This window comes from Tetrao urogallus, assembly GCF_951394365.1.
Source record: "Tetrao urogallus genome assembly, chromosome: 2".
NCBI classification, from domain to species: domain Eukaryota; kingdom Metazoa; phylum Chordata; class Aves; order Galliformes; family Phasianidae; genus Tetrao; species Tetrao urogallus.
This window is the reverse complement of record NC_136814.1, coordinates 18,229,369-18,248,335: the sequence shown is the minus strand read 5'-3', so window position 1 is coordinate 18,248,335 and position 18,967 is coordinate 18,229,369. Positions and strand designations below refer to the sequence as shown.

General features: G+C 37.5%; 1 protein-coding gene across 2 annotated transcripts in view; it reads right to left on the bottom strand.

Moving 5' to 3' along the window:
- The window catches only part of RAB3GAP2 (RAB3 GTPase activating non-catalytic protein subunit 2), a gene marked incomplete at both ends in the record, with an annotated part of 39,497 nt that overhangs the window by 17,947 nt on the left and 2,583 nt on the right, over positions 1-18,967 (bottom strand). The window contains 16 exons of one of the 2 annotated variants that reach the window (XM_079532935.1): positions 93-157; positions 692-774; positions 1,006-1,149; positions 1,463-1,679; positions 1,976-2,115; positions 2,888-2,977; positions 3,093-3,172; positions 4,109-4,257; positions 5,202-5,300; positions 6,446-6,545; positions 7,648-7,749; positions 7,897-7,972; positions 8,083-8,130; positions 10,144-10,225; positions 11,671-11,794; positions 14,398-14,465. In XM_079532935.1, coding sequence (XP_079389061.1) covers positions 93-157; positions 692-774; positions 1,006-1,149; positions 1,463-1,679; positions 1,976-2,115; positions 2,888-2,977; positions 3,093-3,172; positions 4,109-4,257; positions 5,202-5,300; positions 6,446-6,545; positions 7,648-7,749; positions 7,897-7,972; positions 8,083-8,130; positions 10,144-10,225; positions 11,671-11,794; positions 14,398-14,465 — 1,667 coding nt within the window. The remainder of the gene's footprint in view (positions 1-92; positions 158-691; positions 775-1,005; positions 1,150-1,462; positions 1,680-1,975; positions 2,116-2,887; positions 2,978-3,092; positions 3,173-4,108; positions 4,258-5,201; positions 5,301-6,445; positions 6,546-7,647; positions 7,750-7,896; positions 7,973-8,082; positions 8,131-10,143; positions 10,226-11,670; positions 11,795-14,397; positions 14,466-18,967) is intronic. The other variant, XM_079532936.1, reaches the window with a different exon arrangement.

Here is an 18,967-nt window from a genome sequence, read left to right as displayed (position 1 = left end):
AGTGAGGTATTTTAAAACGTTTAAGAAAGATTTATCAAAACTAATAACTTTTTTTTTTTTAATGTTGAAGAACACTGGCATTAAATATTCACCTGTTTCTTTGTAGCAGGGTATTTAATATCAAGTATTAATTCCTTTGCTTCAGCTTCAATCAAGTCTGTGAATAAGGAAAATTACTAAATTAATTCCTATTTTTCAAGTGAATTATGAAAAAAGCAAGTCAATTTGCACTGCAGCTGCGATGCACATTGGCTTATCCTACAGAATTTAAGATACTTTTAAAAAGCTGCCAAAAATAAGCTTGGTGAAAATAAAACAGCTCAGTGGCATCTCTTATTCCAAATCTATCTTTCATAAGAAAAGAATATTTTTTAAAGGAAGGAGGATACATTCATTGAAACACTGATCTCCATTACAGAGCAAAAATGTGTCACAAAAGGCTCATGTTAAAAGCAAGCACTCAGAGTAGAGTTTAATCAAGATTTAAAGGGCAGATAACACTCATACTGGATCCTTGTATGAGATACATGTATTTCAGTAGTTTACAAAAAAAAAAAAATACAAGCCATTTGAGGATCATAATTTACAGCACACACAATTATCAAAACATCTGTTTCTACACTTACAGGACAACAAACAGAAGCACCACCTCATAACATACAGCTTGAAGAAATTATTTAAGAAGACCTACCTAGATCTGAGGTTTTAGCTTTGAGCAAAGCATTTAACTTCTTCACTAGATGCATATCTTTTGCTCGCTCACTCTTTTTATCACTGAAGAGAAATAATTTCATTTGTATGTGTTAATAAAATGGAAGTCTTCTACTTGAATTATACGTAAGCTACTTAAAGGTAACACCACATTAACTATGTTAATGCACACAAACCAATAAGGCTATTACCAGAGAATCACTCAGTCTGAGAAGGAACACAAGAGTGGCTCTCTATAAATAGTTTCTAAAAACAGTAACTGAAATTTAGTTACACAGAGCAAATAGTCCTTACCTCAATGCAAAATGAAAAGGTACATGGACAGTCTTCACACTTCCAGAAACTGGATCAACAAGACATATCTGGTAAATCTGGGGCTGCCATCCCTGACTGGTAACGTTGTTTAAGCCCATTATTTTATAACCAGGATACAACAGTCTAAAAACAATTAAGAAATCATGGCATTTATAGGAAATAATAAAATCAGCATCCTTCGATGTTCACATTTAAAAATTTTTTGTTCAATTAAGCAAAAGCTTAACATCTGCTGAATCAAGAAACTATACAGTGATAAAGCATGACAAAATCCCATTTATTTATATATATATTTATATATATGTAATAAGATATGTTCAGTATAAACACTGCCAGTAACACAATAAGAGCCTGCCAGTGCTTTCTACTTCTGCCACTGGTATATCCAGGTGCTGCAAAAGCACAGAAAGCATGCCCACATGCTAAAATTTCTTACCTACAATGCTTCCCCACATTGAAGGCCCCAACACGAGGCCCTTGCTGTGTGCTCCAGACTTCCAGAATTCCCCTCCTTGGAGCATAGATCACAAGGAACTGAGCCACTCTGCTTGGACACTGCGCATTTCCAAACGGAGAATAATCAATCTTCTCAGTCTCCCTCTCATGAAGGTCTTCTACAGTCTGTATCCAACCAACTTCTGCATCACGGTATCCTTTGTAAGAAAAAACAGATTCTTTAGTGTACAGAAATTTAGATGTGATTAAGATTTAAACTGCACATCTCTGGCCAGTAGCCTTGAGACTCTGGCACTGCAATCTAGACAATACAAAGCTCTCAGTAATGATGAGAAATAGGTCCAGGAACATTAGAAAGCACCATATCATACCTACAAACTTCAAATATGAAGAGCAACTTTGATTATTGAAAAACTCTCGGAATTGCAAGTCTGAAAATAAGAAGCCACACTATATTGAAACATTATTGCTATATTGACATACGATATCATACCTTTCCACATGCGAATTGCAAGTCCTCTTGTAACATCCAGTAAAATAACTCTTCCAAAATCATCTGTCACTGCCGCCAAAGTATTACACGGGGAAAGACATATTTTTTCACCATGACGACGGGAATCTGGAATTCCAAACCTAGAAATCAAACAGAAAATCACTAGATAGATTTTTCTTTCTTCAGAAATATTAAACAGTAATAGATTAGCTTTTTATTAAGGTACCAAAAAGATTTGGGTAAAACTAACAAACAACGATCAAGTTTTTGTGCTGTCTAGCGAGAGAAGCAGAATTATCTTGAAAGTCTGTTAATATCCTACTGAAAACCAGAATTCAGGAATTAAGATAAATAACTGCCTTAGGAAGCACTGTCAGACAAGGATCTCAGAACAGTGGGTTACTTTACAAGCCCTCTTAATTCCAAGTAGTCTTGAACATACTTCAAGGAAAAAAAAACACGAGAAAATCAACCAAATTTAGTCTCTTACCATCTGTCATGAAAAACATGACATTACAACCTGTTTTTCCCATTCTCCTCTCTCACTATCCTACAGGGAATCAGTGTACTTCCTAATTTTTCTGAGATGCTTTAAGTTATCATCAGTAGTAAGCACCTCACACAGTTTCTTTGAAGTACTTCAGTGATAAATTTCAGGTGATATTAACATATTTATACTGACATTGAACTATGCAAATTGTTCTTTCATATCAATGAGTTGAAAGAGATGAGTAATTTGCACAGAATGACAAACTGAAAAGGAACAAAGCCTAAAACAAGTGATCTACAAACTACTATCGCTGTTTAACATTGGGAAAAACACACAGGCTCATCAGTTGTACCTTTCAAAACCATTTAAATAATTAAGAACACAAGAGCTTTCCAGCAATTGAGACAGCATATCAAACTTGCCTCACTGCTAATGGGGTTGCAGGTTCAACTTTCGGCTTCTGTTTTTGGACAGGTTCTTCCTCATGTTTGCTCTTCCAACCAAGCCAGCCACTTGCAATAGAAGAAGGCATTAGGAGAATTATACTAACAGTTTTGAAAAAAAAAATCTCAAATTATTATGAAGCTACTAAAACATATCACTTAATATAATCTTTTATTTTGTTACCTGGCAGCATGAAATAATGCTGAAGTCAGTTTACTTGCAACTGCTAAGGCAACATGAGACAACAGCGGCTGTGAGCTACCCTGAAAGAAAGGAAAGCGTTTAGGTAGTCAAGAAATAGCTGTGACCTACCCTGGAATGAAGGAATAGTGTTTACAATGCCAAGAAAGAGTTCTTACACTGAACTCAACTGCAGAATAGCTTTTCAGTTCTCTTATGGACTTTCAGCTCAGAAAGCATAGCTTTAACACTGCAAAATTTTAATTCACTGCCCCAGCAAAGCCATTCTGACATCTCTTTACCATTTCAAAAATCCTCCTGCAAGTCACTGGTGGCTCAGTATGTTTGTCTGTAACAGAAGTTAAAGAAACTCTGTGTATGATTTACTATAGAGAGTTATCTGGTGCATGGCTTTGATTTCCTTGCAAACACAAATCTTAGCAGTTTTGTCTTAATCACACTGCAGAGGCAAGCACATAATAAAAATTTCAATTCTAGCATTTTCAGTCAGCTTCTGACCCCAATAAGGCTAGCAGTCCGAATATACAAGGCATACATAAGTACACTGGCATTCTTTTCCTCCAATACAAGGTTAAAAAAAAAAAAATCACAAAAAAACCCAACCAGGAAGCATGAATGTATCATAGGTATAATTAAGCAAGAATTGTTAGTTCTCTCCCACATGTAGTGGTTCTGTTTGTACATAACCAAAGACTGAAGGTCTCCAAAAATGCTTAAGATGCTTGTGAACAGAACCACAATCTAATTATTAATAAATAAAACCTCAAGGTACCTAACTGGCAATAAATTAACAAATGACTGTGACACTTGTTTTGAGCTAAGGAATTAATTTTTTCAGTGACAGAAACTGGTAGACATTACTCTCCCAATCATTCCATTTTCTGAAGGTCAAGAAAAGGGTGAAACATCAGCATAAAATGAATATAAGAATACTGATACAGAGATGACAAGGATTAATCATTCAAGCAATTTCAGCAAGTCAGCTTCGAGGTACATACCTCCAGGGCAAAAAAGAAACCAGTGAAGGGATTGGATCCAACTGTAACATACTGAGACATAGCAGGTGGGCTGTTTTTTATAGCTGCATTATATCCACCTATATTGGAGGCAGTCTTCATTTGATCAAAAGGAGATAGTGTCATAATGCCTACCAAAAACATAAAAGCAGGTGTTTTATACAAAAGTACATGATTGATTTAAGTCTAAATGCGTTCCTGCCCTGTTTTCTTGGCTGATCATTCAACATTTGGAAAGGAGTAGCCCTAACCCGCTAATTCCAAAGAACTGACAGAAACCTAATGTATTTTAGTTAATTAAAAAAACATAATTTGCTCTTCTAAGCAAAACAACTAAGACAAAGTCTCCTAGATTTCATTAAAAAAAAAAAAAACTGAGCAAAACTTGTTGCAGCGATGAAAAATGGGAACAATCTGACATAATGAGAGAAGTGCAGCTTCCACATGTTGCCCAAACATTAACTACAGAACTAGTAGAGACACGTGCTGAAGGGCAGTATCAGTACTGTGCAGTCTAGCAACAAAAATACATGGTTAACAAAACCCACTTCACTTGTCTACTAAGCACCCTTCCAACTTAATGTTTTTAAGAAAAGATGGAAGAGTAATGAAGTTTACTGTCTGCCAGGCTTCTGCAAATTCCTAAGGACTGTAAGACTCCAGGAGTATAGAAGTATGCTGCTTTCTTTTGGAAAGGTACAATTCCAAGTTTTCGTTTCTTGATGTGCTGGAGCATACCAATATCAGCCTTAATTTGCCTTCCAGACGGTGCTTTAAACTGGCAGAAACAGAATTGCATCTATCCAGTCTCTTTGTCATTTCTTACCAAATGAGAGGACAAGACAGCTAGAGCTGCCTCCCTTTCTCTCTCTCCTCAGACTGAAAGGAGAATGCTCAAAACAACGAGAAGTACAATACACTTCTGGTGACGGTTAATCAGATTATTCACTACATCAGTCTTCTCCCACTTATTTCTACCCAAACAGAACCATTAGTAAGTGCTCTCACCCCAAGTTTAACTCTAAAACATTCAATTTCATTCAAGCCACATATGAAGGTACATAAAAATGCTTACCAACACTAGCATGGTCAACAATTGTATCCACATCCTGCAAACCCCACTTCTTATACGCTAGAGGTGGTGGCTGAACATTCTCATTGCCAGATGCTGCAGCTGACAAATGTTGGTAAATACACAAAAAAAACCACATCTACTTAGTCAAAGGAAAAGAATAACAGAAAGAAATTGATAGGATCTGAAGAATAATTTAATTTTAATTTAACATACATTTGAATAGCTGCTGAAGTAAAATGGCATTTTGAAATACTTTGCATAATGAAATTAAAACACCATTAACTGGATAGAATTTTACAATACCCATCACAACTTTATTTACTATTTACAGAGTTTACAAATTATGCATGGTTTACTATTCTACACAAATTACAGAGGCTACTACAATTTATTTCTGTGGTCTAGGCATATTTATGTGGCAACTCACTAGCCAAAGAATTACTTCAACATGATGTTGTGAGTTAACATGGCTAAGCACCACACAGCTGCCAGTCACTTCCCCCACAGGGGATGGTGAAAAGAACTGCACGATTTAGATAAAGGCAGTTAATAGGTAAAGCAAAAGCTGCGTGCATAAACAGAGTCAAACAAGCAATTCATTCACTGCTCCCTACCAGCAGGCAAATGTTTGGCCATTTCAAAAAAGGCAGGGTTTTGTCACACAAAAAAAAAAAAAAAAAAAAAAAGGCATTTCAGAAGACTAACACTACCTCTGAACATCCTCCCTTCCTCTTCCTTTGCCCCATCTTTTACTACTGGCACAACACCACATGATATGAGAAACAGGGAGCTCTCTTGGTAGTGTCCCCTCTCAAGTTCTCATACACCGCAGCCTATTCTCCAGCAGGACAGCAGGACTGAGAAACAGAAAAGGCCTTGACACTATGTACTGTCCAGCACCAGCTAAAACACTAATGTGTTATCAACACTGTGCTGGTAACAAATACAAAACAGCATAATATGAGCTTCTGTGAAGAAAACAAATTCTATCCCAGCCACAACCAGCACACAGCACTATGGTGAGAACGTACAAAGTAGTCAATGGCACTCAGACAATTTGTGCTGAGGACATTTTCTGTGGTGTAAGGAATTACCACAAATGCAAAAGATGCCTCCATACTAAAGGACAAGCAAAAAAGATTTGAGTTTTACCTTGACTTGATATCTGATAAGTGTAAGTAAATAGTATTTCACATTACACAAAATAAAGAGACTCAGAAATAAAAACTTTCTCTTAACTATACCTCTTGCTACCTGGTTGCGACAAGCACGTAGGGACTGAAAGAGACTGAAACCATCAATTGTCACAATTGCTGCTGGATACAGGATACTTAGCTCTTCATTCTGTAGGAAAAAAATTAGACAAGAAAAAAAGAGAAATCACTGCAACTGTTACAACACAGTAGCTAGAAAATAAGCAGTTAACTACATGAAGACAAGTATTACACCCAAAGAGTTAATTTCTAATAAGCCCCAGGCAAAACAATAAGGCAGAACTAAAAGAACTAAGTGTTGTGCCATCCCATATATAAACAGTTATTCAGGCCTGACATTTTATCATTTTGTCTTCCTTCAATGGCTCTTATGCTTGCTTAATACATTCTATGGCTTAGGGAGAAAATATAAAATTTACAGTGGCTTGTGAAGACCACAGAAAATCAGGTCTATCTAGAACACAACAATGCTTCATGAGCTAAATTTTTAAGTGGATTAGCACATGCATTACCACTTGGGCACAAAAACATTAACTTGGTCATATAAACTCAGGATTCAAATTCTTTAATGTTTCTGTACTTCAAAACCGATCTCAAAACATCATGCTAACAATGCACAAACACATGCATAACACAAACTCAGAAATGTCTTTAACTTCATTAGTTTTCTGCACACAGCATGCCTACTCAGCCAAAAGCAAAGAAAGCTGGCTTTTCTACTAAGTAGCTTGAGCTCTACAAAAAACTTCTCTGTAGGAAACAGTCATTTATGCAGATTCTTAGCACTCTCATAAACATGGCTTCAATTTTTAGCTATCTTCTCTGTGAAAGAACATAAATGCTTGTGAATGCGTACATAGAGCTCCTGGCACCTCCCTATCAAGTTTTGTTTTCTCCTTTCATCATCAATACATTATCATATTTTGTGCACATAAATGAGAAATAGGAGATGAATTAAGCCTTCCTTTGCAATGCTGCTGCTGAGATAACCACAAGAAATCTACAGAGTAAACTAAATACTACTAATAACAAGAAATGCTGAATTACTAATAAGAAATGCTGAATCCTCCTCAAACTATATAATATAATTCTAGAAAAAGAAATCTGCAGTCTCTTGTAAGGAATTTTCTACCCATGAAAAAACTGGTAAAGCACGTAGAGGATTCACAGAGAAGACTCCCTTCCATACCCCTTAACACTGCCACTTCGCTTTTGAAATAATCTGACAAAACCTGTTCTGTGACACCAGGATGCCTGGGAATTTCATAGGTTCTGCACTTAAGCTGCAGGACAGGATCTTCATTTAAAAGCTGTGCAAGAAGCAGCACTCCACTCTAAAAGAGAAAGAATAGTAAGTGTCACCATTACTGTGCTTTTTCTCAGGGAAGTCAAAAAACATTGTCTGTGAAAGTAGATGTTTTTTAGAAATAGATATTTATTAGAATGGCTTTCTTGTGGGCTCACTGTGCTGAGAAACATACCTCAGTGTAAAAACGAACATAGCCAGAGGTGAAGCCAACCACAATGCAGGTCCAGTCAGGACGACCTGTGGAGCTCCTGTTTCATAAAGACACATTAGAAGTTAAAAACTAATCCTGCTCTAAGTCATAAACATATGAGGGTGTAATGTAAGGAGAATGCATATTCATAGGAATATCAATTCTTACCTCTTCTGACTTGCCAATGGGATACACAATACACTGCTGACACATTCACTAGAAAGAGAAAGATAAAACTAATAAGCATATTTTAATTTCCAGTTGTAGAAGACTGCTCTACATGACATCTTGTCAAGATTTTAAACATATTAACAATGTAGTAATGCAGCACATAATTTATCAAGCTCAAATGAGAAAAAGCAAAAAAAGAAAACCTTCCTTTTAAAGACATTTTGAATTACAAGGTCATATAAGTACCTGAACAGATTGCAGTGAGTGCCTATTACACCTTGTTATTGTTCTCCTTCATCACTCAAGACTGATCATTCCGCCAGTACTCTCAGTAAAGACTCGCTGCTTAAAAAAACAAATACTACACCTGGACCACACTTCTCAAAAACACAGTTCTGAAATACATTATGGAACCAAATAGATTTTTACATCCATTGTATTCATCATTACAACTTGATAACATTTCAGGAAGTAACTTGGTGTTCCCAAGTAACGGAAACTGAGCATGGCAGGCACAGCACGCAGAAGGCAAGCAGAGGAGCAGGCTTCAATATCTCAAATCAAAAATTACTTAGCTGTTTCTACAACAGAAAGCTTTACACAGTCTAGGGATACAGAAGAAGTACAAAGATTTTATGGAATACCATATAAATTCAAGATTACATCCTGAACAGCATTTGAAGCATAAAAGCTTCCAGTACTGCGGATTATTTGCATTTCAGACCACCTCCATTCCCCAAGGAGTAATTAAATAACCAGGCTAGAAAATTATATTAAAAAAATCCTAAACACAAGTTTGACATGAATTGTAATATAATCACAACTTAATATCCATTTCAGTGAAACCTCATCTTTAAGAGGAAAGCTTAGCTGCCTCACAACAGTATCAGTTAAAGACAGCTCTGGGCAAAAAACACCACAAGGCTTTAGACAATCTGGCAGAGACTGTCCTACTGACACCTCCACAGAAATAGAACCCTCACCTACAGGAAACACTTGCAAACCTTAAATCAAGCTGTAACAAATTTAGCTGTGTCTATCTAAAGAAAGCCACCCATTCCACAACGGATCTCAAAGAACAGTACTAAGTCTCTGAACAGAGGGGTTTGTTCATTTGTTGTGCAGTTTGTTCGTTTAGAGTAGAAGATGACATAGTAATTTCAGTGGTAGAATGGGGAAAAGCCCTGAAGGGACACGTTACAAAATAGTTCAAATTCACTGCAGCAGCAGGCTTATCATACAGATTGGAAAATGGCTGATTAATTCAGCACCTCCTGGAGCATAACAGAAGGCTGAAGCCAACAGGCATACTCAAATGCAGACAACTCAAGACTGCAAACTTGATAATGAAATCCAAATCCTACTCCATATGGGAGATTCCAGAAAGTGTCAGTCTGGTTATTTGAAGACAGATCTAGCAGAAATTTTGTATAAATACCAAATGTATTTCAAGGCAAATTTTCTAACTGTTCTAAATGACTTAGAGCACCAAAACCATTTCAAAAAGTGACAAAAACTGGTAACAGGCTATTTACTGTAGAGGTCACAGACAGATGAAATTCAATGCATCTGAAAAGATGAACACAGAAAAAGCACATGAATGTTGCTCACAGCTTGTAATTTGGACTGACTTCTTAACCAAAGAGATCTTCACATTTACTTGAGATTTTGAAAATGGAAAGAATTATTTCTGGAACAATTTCATACACTTCCAGTAGCAACATCCCCTACCAAAATTCCACCTCTACTTGAAAAGCAGATTTTCAAAAAACATTCTCCTAGTACTTATATAAAGCTTGAAAACCCAGATTTGATTTCTAATTTACATGCAAATACATTAAACTGCACTGACAGAATTCCTCCTAATTTATATGAGCATGTCCTGAGACACAGTACCCATGAGTAGTGACCTTCGCAAAGCTCACCCAGGTTACTCTGTTTCTGTTTTCAAAACATAAATGCACTTGGACAAAAGCAAAAAACAAAGCTGACATTACAAATTGTTAATTCTTAAATAGAAAAACAATGTTTTAATCACAACTGCATTCCAACACCTACCCTTCTTCAACACTCAGACAGCCACTCCAGCCAACAGCATACTGCATTTCTTCTTTTCCCTTGTCACTCTGCTTCCATTTAGCTATGATTAAAAATAGATGCCATCTATAAAACTGTAATGTCTTACATCTCACAGAAGTCTATTCCTAATAGCTCTTTCATAAAATACATCTTATCACACTTAGATTAACCACGAGTTACATACACTTAGATTAACCACAAGTTACATATACCTTGAAGACTAAAAAGAATATTATTTTTACTGACTTTTCTAAAAAACTCGTACCTTTGTACAAACTTGCATAGAACAATCATAGAATGGCCTGGGTTGAAAAGGACCATAATAATCATCAAGTTTCAACCCCCCTGCTATGTGCAGGGTCACCAACCACTAGACCAGGCTGCCCAGAGCCACATCCAATATACTATTAAAATCATCATGAAATGACCATTTTTTGTTCAAAAAATTACATACAGTAATACATATAGTAATACCCACTTCATTAAATTTTAAAAGGTTCAATTAATGCAAACTTCTTTTGGGATGATCGCTGAAGCTTAAATAAATAACAAAATTTTAGTTCTAACCCTGAGAACATGAAAACCCTACACTAAGGCTGGCAAGTTTTAATCAGCATAGTGCTAGAAAACACAACACTTTCCTATTTAGAGTGCTATTACAACTGACACTTTGTTTCATCAACTTCCAGTTGCAGATGGACAACTAAGAAAACTAGCACTGTGTGGCATTTGATTGACGCCTAAAGTTTAAGACACAAGGACACTTCTGGCCACTGTGTGGTATAGTTACTGCTGAGCAGTTCAGCAGCACCCTCCAGCAGATAAGCTAAATCATCTCCTTATTCTTGATGCAATAGGAACTTTCTGAGGACCACTGCTGCCCTATTTTCTTTGAAAAATTAGCAACTAACCTGCATGGGTTTTAGATCACATAGCTATTCAGAGAGTAACACTTGCAGCGTATTAATGCAATCCGTCTAACTACCTAACTCCTTTCTTTTAAAGCCATTACTCCTTGGCCTGCCACTGTACTCCCCCATAAGGAGTCCCTGTACATTTTTATTGCAGGTTCCCTTTAGGTAACAGAAGGCTACTGTAAGGTATCCCCAGATCTTTCTTCTTCTCCAGGCTTAACAATCCCAGCTCTCTCAGCTTCTATGCACAGGAGAGGTGCTCCAGTCCTCTGATCATTCTCATGACCCTCCTCTGGACCTGTTCCAACAGCTCCATATCTTTCTTATTTCGGAGATCCCAGAGCTGAATGCAGTACTCCAGGTGGGTTTTTACAAAGGCAGAGTAAAGGGAAAGAATCACCAACATATCATACTCATGTACTGCAATTGTTATTGGCAAAAGCAACCAGGCCATTGCAAGTAGATAAATGGGAGCTGGCTCTTCAATGTTCATATTCCTAAGGATAACTCCAGAAATAGGGGGAAAAAACAGATTTTGCCCTGACTACTATTAAATTTATATGCTTACATACTTAGCAGAACATATACTTACACACTAAAAAGACTGCCTTCTGCTCATTAGCTATTACCATCAGGTCATTTGTTGGTGATAAGGATAACACACAGTCTTGAAGCCAGTAATTTCTCTGGTTCTTAGAAGTAGATTCCTCTTCTTCCTACAAGTAAAGCTTTAGTTAATGTATGCAGTGACTTTTAAACACAGCACAACCTGCAAGATTCAGATTTACACTTTGACTTAATATCAATACCACTGCTGAATGCACAACTACCTATCAAATTGCTAAAGCACAAATTTGCATAAAAAACCATGATGCACAAAAAGGCATCAACCTTACACTAATTACATCTGCAAGTCTGCAAATTAGTAATGAAGCTGCATTTGTTTGGAAGAAATGCAAGTCTCGTCCAGAGAAAAGCTGCAGGAAGAACCGACAGACCACACTCATGGTTGCCTGTTACATTCACTTCCTTTCATAATGCCACAGCATTAAAAAGTCACTCTGTGCATATAAACAGTACACTGAATGTCCATCATCTGGTCAACATCAGCACAGTGCAAATACTCCGATAACTACCTTCGTCCACGCTATCACTTGATTCATACAAGTGAATCTTTCTTTCATGTCATTCTTGTCTGTTTATGGATGCCAAATTCTATAGTAATACTTTTTCCTTAACCACACTGGGAGCTAGGATTGTAATATTTATTTTCACTTTTCCCTTTTACAGTTCAAACATGGCAAAAGATTTAGAGCATATTTACTAGCAAACCACATGGTTCACAACAAGCTACACATCCCAGTTAAAACTAGCTCCAACTCAACTAATTATAACAAACATATGAGGATTAAATGCAGAACTGTTTTCATCTACAACTCCCTAAAATGAAGAAGTAGGAAATTCCTCTAGAAAAAAAACATATGAGTATATATGTAGAAACATACTTCAGACATTGAAACATTGGGCATGGAACAGGCTGCTCAAGGCAGGGGTTGTGGTGCTGAGCTGGCAGAGTTCAAGGGGTGTTGGCACAGTGCTTTCAGTCATATGGTTTGGATGTTGGGTGGTCCTGTGTGGAGCCACAAGCTGGACTCAGTGATTCTTAGGGGTCCTTTCAAACTCAGGTTATGCTAAGATTCTATGAAATGCTCTAGGAAAAGATCAATTACAATTCAGTTACACTTGCTGAATCTACCAAATTACAAAAGCTTATGACACTTGTAATAAAAATGTGGCTGAGAATTTCACTTCATTGAAATGAGAGCTGAATATCTATCCTATTTGAACGTTTTTGTACTCCCTTTTATTCCCTGACATCAGCATGGGACTGACTCATCCGAAGGACACACCATGCTCATTCAAACTTTTCACCTCAGCTGTAATAACATATTTTTCCTCATAACATAGTTTTCCTCATTCAAGTAAAAAATTGAAGATTCTGCCCCACTCCTCAGGCATACTTCCTGCACACTGAGATAAATACAGAACAGGGCTTTTTTTTTAGCAAGGCGAGGCCTGGATTCTTCAACTTCCCCTATTACCTCTAACATGGAATTTATCAAGCAGTTTTCTTCAGATGATTCATTCGGATGCAGAGGATTTCTATACAGAAACAGCCTCCCTAACACCTTATGCAAGTCATTCCTGACAGCTACAAGTCTCACCCTCAACACCAACCCCAGGCTAGCTGCATTATTCTCAAATACGCTCGTTGGAAGAAGGATGTTTTTCTCCCTGCAAAGAGCAACAGTGCAGCCCTCATCCTGCTTGCTTAATTTCATCTCCTCTTTAATATCATCCATACATCACAACATAAAGAGAGTACTGTATGACTAGTAGAAAGATATTTACATCAGTGGTTCAGGATTTCAAAGTCTACACTTAAGACTAGTTGATGACCATAACTTCACTGCCATGCCCAGGCCCCCAAAAGACACCATTCAGACAGCTACTAAGAGCAAAGTATAGAAATACTTTTTCTTCCTTGCCACCGTATCTAAATAAATTTAACTACTCTCCTTTTTTCCCTCAAAAGCTAATTTCAGGCACTTGTTCCAAGTAAAATTAAAATCTACACTTTTTTTTTTTTTTTTTTTAAAACCACTTTACTCTTTCACTTTTATCCAAATCAGATGCATTTCCAGCATTCCTCATTCCCCACAAATATTTTGGACTGTCATCCCCTAACCACACAGGCAGCTGCAAACCATTAAAGCTGACACAGAGGACACAGCATGTAATTACATCAGCTTACATCACTGTTTTTAGATTTCTGGTAATTGCACTTCCTAATATTAGTTACATATTGGAATGGCAAGCAGTAAGAGAAGAATGAGGGATGTGACCCGATCAAAGCAATGAAAAAACAGACAGCAATGAAGGAATGTACCCATTTCCAGGTAGGTACACTCGAGTTTTTAGACCGGTTCTAAAAGATCATATCAGTTCTCTTATTTATTCCTCAAAATCAGGAATAATGCACTTTAAGTACTGGAATTACTTACACCTTACAATGCATTCCTCTACCACAACAGTTACATACTCAAGGAAGCTCTCCTGCAATTCACAGAAGAATGTTTTAGTTTGGTGTTTATTCTTACCACGATATTTTTAAATGCATATGCATATGCTATGAAACAGTTTTTCTGAGAGTCACCTAGATTCTGAGAGTAGATGCCTGAATTTGTGCCTCCACAGTAACTGCAAGGGAAAATGAGATTGAAATGCAGAGACCTAGAACTCATGCATATGAACTTACAGGTTCTGGTAATTCTGCTTCATCCCAGGCTCCCCAGCCACCATCTTCCCAGTTTGTTGGTTTACCTGCTTTAAACAGACAAAAAAAACCACTCACATGAATATGACATAAGCAAGAAAAAACACAAAGTGGATTACTGGCAGTTGTTTTCCTTTCTCCACCAATGCATTGTAACTTTATTAGTAGTAGATACTAAACAAGCTCTGCAGGGAAAAAAAAAAAAGAAAAAACAACATGAAGAGGCAGAGCTGGATTTCTTCCTATTTATCTTCACTTTAAATCTCTGAAAGAGTAAAAAAAAGCCAACAAAATCAAGATGTAACCTAAGTACAGATTAGAAACAGGTGCAGCAGCACCTGACAGACTGTGTGCAGAGCTCTGGGCTGTAACAGCTTACGGCGCCTTGTGCAACACATCCTTCAGCAGGGCCTCTGCACTTTACTGAACAAATCATTCAGCCACTTTAGCCTTCTCTCAATTTCTCCACAGTTCTTTCAGGAGAGCCATGATAAACTCCTAGTTTGTTTCAGCAAGCTAAAACAACAGGAGCTATGAAGACCTAAGACCTTTCTGTAAAAACCAAGCTTTAGCTTTATTCAAAATTGTTACTACTTCAAAGACAGCAAAAGTACAATCCTGTACATATTAGCAGGTAGCTAAAGAGAAAGTAAGGAGACAGGACGCTGTCTGATCCCTTCAAGGATTCACATCTGTGCCTTTGAGCATCATACTGACGAGGTCAGAAGCCCTGCAAATCATAAGAACCACGTATGAAAAATTTTGTTAAATAATTTTGTATGAAAAATTATCTTCCTTTCCATATTGGCGTTTTTGGTTTGTTTTTCAGTCAATTGCAGGACAAGCCGGTAGCAAGGTAAGTCCATTTTGACAGGAAATGACTGTGTGCAAGGAAATTCACCTCTGATAACAGAATCTCCACGGCCAGGACAACACAGATTCAACTGCTCCCAAAGAAGCAAAGCTGAAGCTACAGCCTCCACAGGGAAAAGGAGCACACTGGCACTGCCTATTCACCTCTTGGCAAAACAGTGCAGGGGAAAGTTAACAAGACACCAATCGGTTTCAGTTACATCATTCAGAAACCTCAGGGAAACTACAAGCTTACAAAATAGCTCAAATAAGCTGAGAAAATTGCAATTTGTAGGAAGAAGCCTACTTCTCAGCTGTCTTACCAAGGATGAGGCATTGGTCTTTTGTAACAACATTTGAAAATCTTTCATTTAAAAATGCTGCATTTGATGGGAACTGAAGATCCAAAGGTTAGTTGCACACAGGCACTAAATAGTAAAAGATGTACAGTTCCTGCAGTGAGCAGGTTTAACACAATTCTGAACCACCACCATCACTGAAAGCTTCAATAAGACTACAAGCTTATCACTGTGATAGCTTTAAAAAAAAGTACAGAAATTGATGTATTGATGTTACTGCTTCAGGTTTCTTTAGACTTCAAGCATTTTCTGAGGAGTTCTTCTAAGAGCTTCATTAACTGATGTCATGGCTGCATTGGACCTTAACAAGTTAAAGCATCTCATCTCAACCTAGTTTAAATTTAGCTTTAATCAAGAAAGGTTCAGACATTTTGGATGACCAAACAGCATGAACAAGAATGTTTATACCAAGAACACTCTATTTCTCTAAAAACCTCTGGCTACTTTAACAACAAAGTCAAGCTAGAAAACAAAACAGAAATTGAAATCTATACTCTACTTAGGCAGATTTTTTAAGCTTCTGTACCATTAATGAAGAAAAACAACTCTAAAAATATTTTCGATTAAGAAAGAAGCATTCCACCAACGCTGCTGAGATGTTTCACAAGACTGTGTATGACCAAACAACTAATACATGAGTAACCTTTGTTAAAATTGAAACCTCTCCACCATCTATGAGACGGGTGAGTCAGCCAGCTTACTGCATCATCGCCAATACAGAGCTGGCTGCGCAGTTATCTCAAGAGGTCTACCTGCGTAACAACAACAGACAAGCTCAAATACAAGATGAGGCTTTATGACTTCCCAGTGTACAAATAGATAAAGGAGAATTACGGCATTTTGAATATAAGCTGCAAGAAGAAAACAGAAACCACGTCAATATTTAGTTTAAGCTAGCTAACCAAATTCTATTTCCATTTGCGTTTATTATCTCAAAATTATCTCCTTTCTATATAATTCATGCAGGAAAGAAAACTGTCAGTGCATCACAGTCCAGAGAGTCAAAACCACTTCCATGAAGCACCATCAGGGCCAATTCAATCCCCAGAGCACAGAACAGACCAACTATTCCACCAGAACTCTGCCACATCAATGCTGAGACTCAACACCCACCATAAAACCCTCACCGCTACAATTCCTGCAGCCTTTATGCGCACAGCTGTACTATAAGTGTTGTCATCATCTTTCAGATGAAACTAGATAGCTCAGAAATCCAGACAGACGGGAAAACATGAGGTAATAGTGAGGCATCATCCCACTGGTGATGCTGCAAAGATCTCTCGCAGCTGTGACCTGCTCCGTAAGGCCAGCATGTCCTCCAGCTTACAGCCATTACAAGCTTACTCCTTTGTATCCACCCAGTATTACACAGACTGCCCCATGTACTTTAATGATGCACATTTCTCAAGCCCCTGTATGCATTCTTTCCATCCTTCCAGGCATGAATTCTGGAAAAACGGTGCCTCTATCCGTATCAAGAACTTCACCTATGCAATGCAACTGAAATGGCGAGTGAAGCAGAGTATTAAACAAGTGATTCATCTCAGAAATAATGGAGAGAGAACCAGCAGGGGGGCACACCTGTAATACTTCAACCACAGCACAGCATTACTCACTAGTGGTAATGCATCACAAAATATCCCTCAGAAGAAGACAGAGAACATGTGTTGAAAACTGGGCCCCAAAGCTACGGTGATCAGACCACCCCTATATATGTGGATATATGACTGAAAAAAGTTTGTTGGCTTTTTGTTTGTTTTTCTTTTTTTAAATGAGATAGATTTGAATAAAGTGTTCAAGACAGAATATTGTCTTCAACATGGTTTTAGATTTTAGTCCATAAAGTCTCAAGCTGCATCATGTAGAAATGTAACACATACATCCTACTTGCATATAAAACCAAGTCATGCACCAATTTGTTCTATGCCTGGATTTCACATGGGCAGAAATATCAGCTTCTTTTCTCTTCAAGCCAAGGACTTATTTACAAATAATTTTACAACTTTCTGCCATTCAGTAATCATGGGGCATTTCTTCCCAAACTCCCCCTGACTGGAGACTGTCAGACATACTGGGCTGCTTTGACAGCATTACTAGGAAGCCCTTTTGCAGATCTGTACTGTTCTTATCTTAAAAGAAATGAAAAAGAAAAAAAGATGGCATTCAAATTAAATTTGCCCACTAATCCAAAGAGAAACAAAAACCAGCTAATGCATTTCTTGTGACCATCTAAGGGAGAAAGAATCTCTTAACTGCTTTAATCCAAAAAAAACAAACATGATTTAAAATGGTCCCATACTACATAGCTTTTTCAAATAATGCTGCAAATTTCCATGGTTTACAGTCATAGATTATCGAAAAACAAAGTTGGAGGTAGCACAACAGGAAGGAAACGTTGTGAAACAATACAACACTGGAAAGAAATGAAACTGATGACACATAAAACATCGTGCTTCCTTTTTCAATTGCAAGCAGCTCCAGTTATCAGTCACAACGAGAAAGAAGGAAAGCTATCCACTAAAGATGTTACAGCAGTAAAAACAGAAAAACAACCAGAACAAAACAAATAAGAACACCAACCGGTGTGAAGGATGTTTGGACAAAGTACTCTGACATCACTTTACCACGTGAGTTGAGAGCCCATCTTTTCATCTGCCCTGCATCTCAGAATGTACTTTACATATGAAACATAATGAAGGCATTATCCTTTTTTATATCTTACAGGAATGGAAAGAAAAGAACCTTAAGTGTATACAACACAATCCGGAGAGCGAGGATCTAATTAAAGAGGCAATACAAAAAAGTTTATCAAGAGACTCTTCAACAGGAAAATACCAAATTGAATAAGAGGCATACAGATGCACTTAAGAATCCCATAGCCAAATGCCAGCTAGAAATTAATTTTGTAATGCATTTTTTTAACCTTGTTTGAAGCTCTGAAATAAAAAGTCTGGCTTTCTGAATTTCTGAATCAAATTAGTTAGTCTAGATAAAGCCAAGTGTGTTAAGCACAGTTCCAAATATGTGGTTTCAAGGAATGGGGCTGAAGAATGCTTTTCAGGATGCTGTCAATTTAACACTGTGGGGTTTTGGAGAAGAGCTCCTCTACCAAGGTTATCTTTCATTCTTATTGTACAAAGGGGCAGAGAAGTGATACCTCTTGGCTCTAGACATCATCTACCAAGGTCAAAACATCCCCCTCAGTCTCATGCCCAGCCCCACCCAAAGTAAGCATCAGCATTTTAATGTTGTAGGCTGAGCCGTGTACCACCCTGAAGTTACCTGCTTAGTACTACATGCAAGCATCGTCACCTGGGAGCTCCCAAGGAGAAATGATTTGG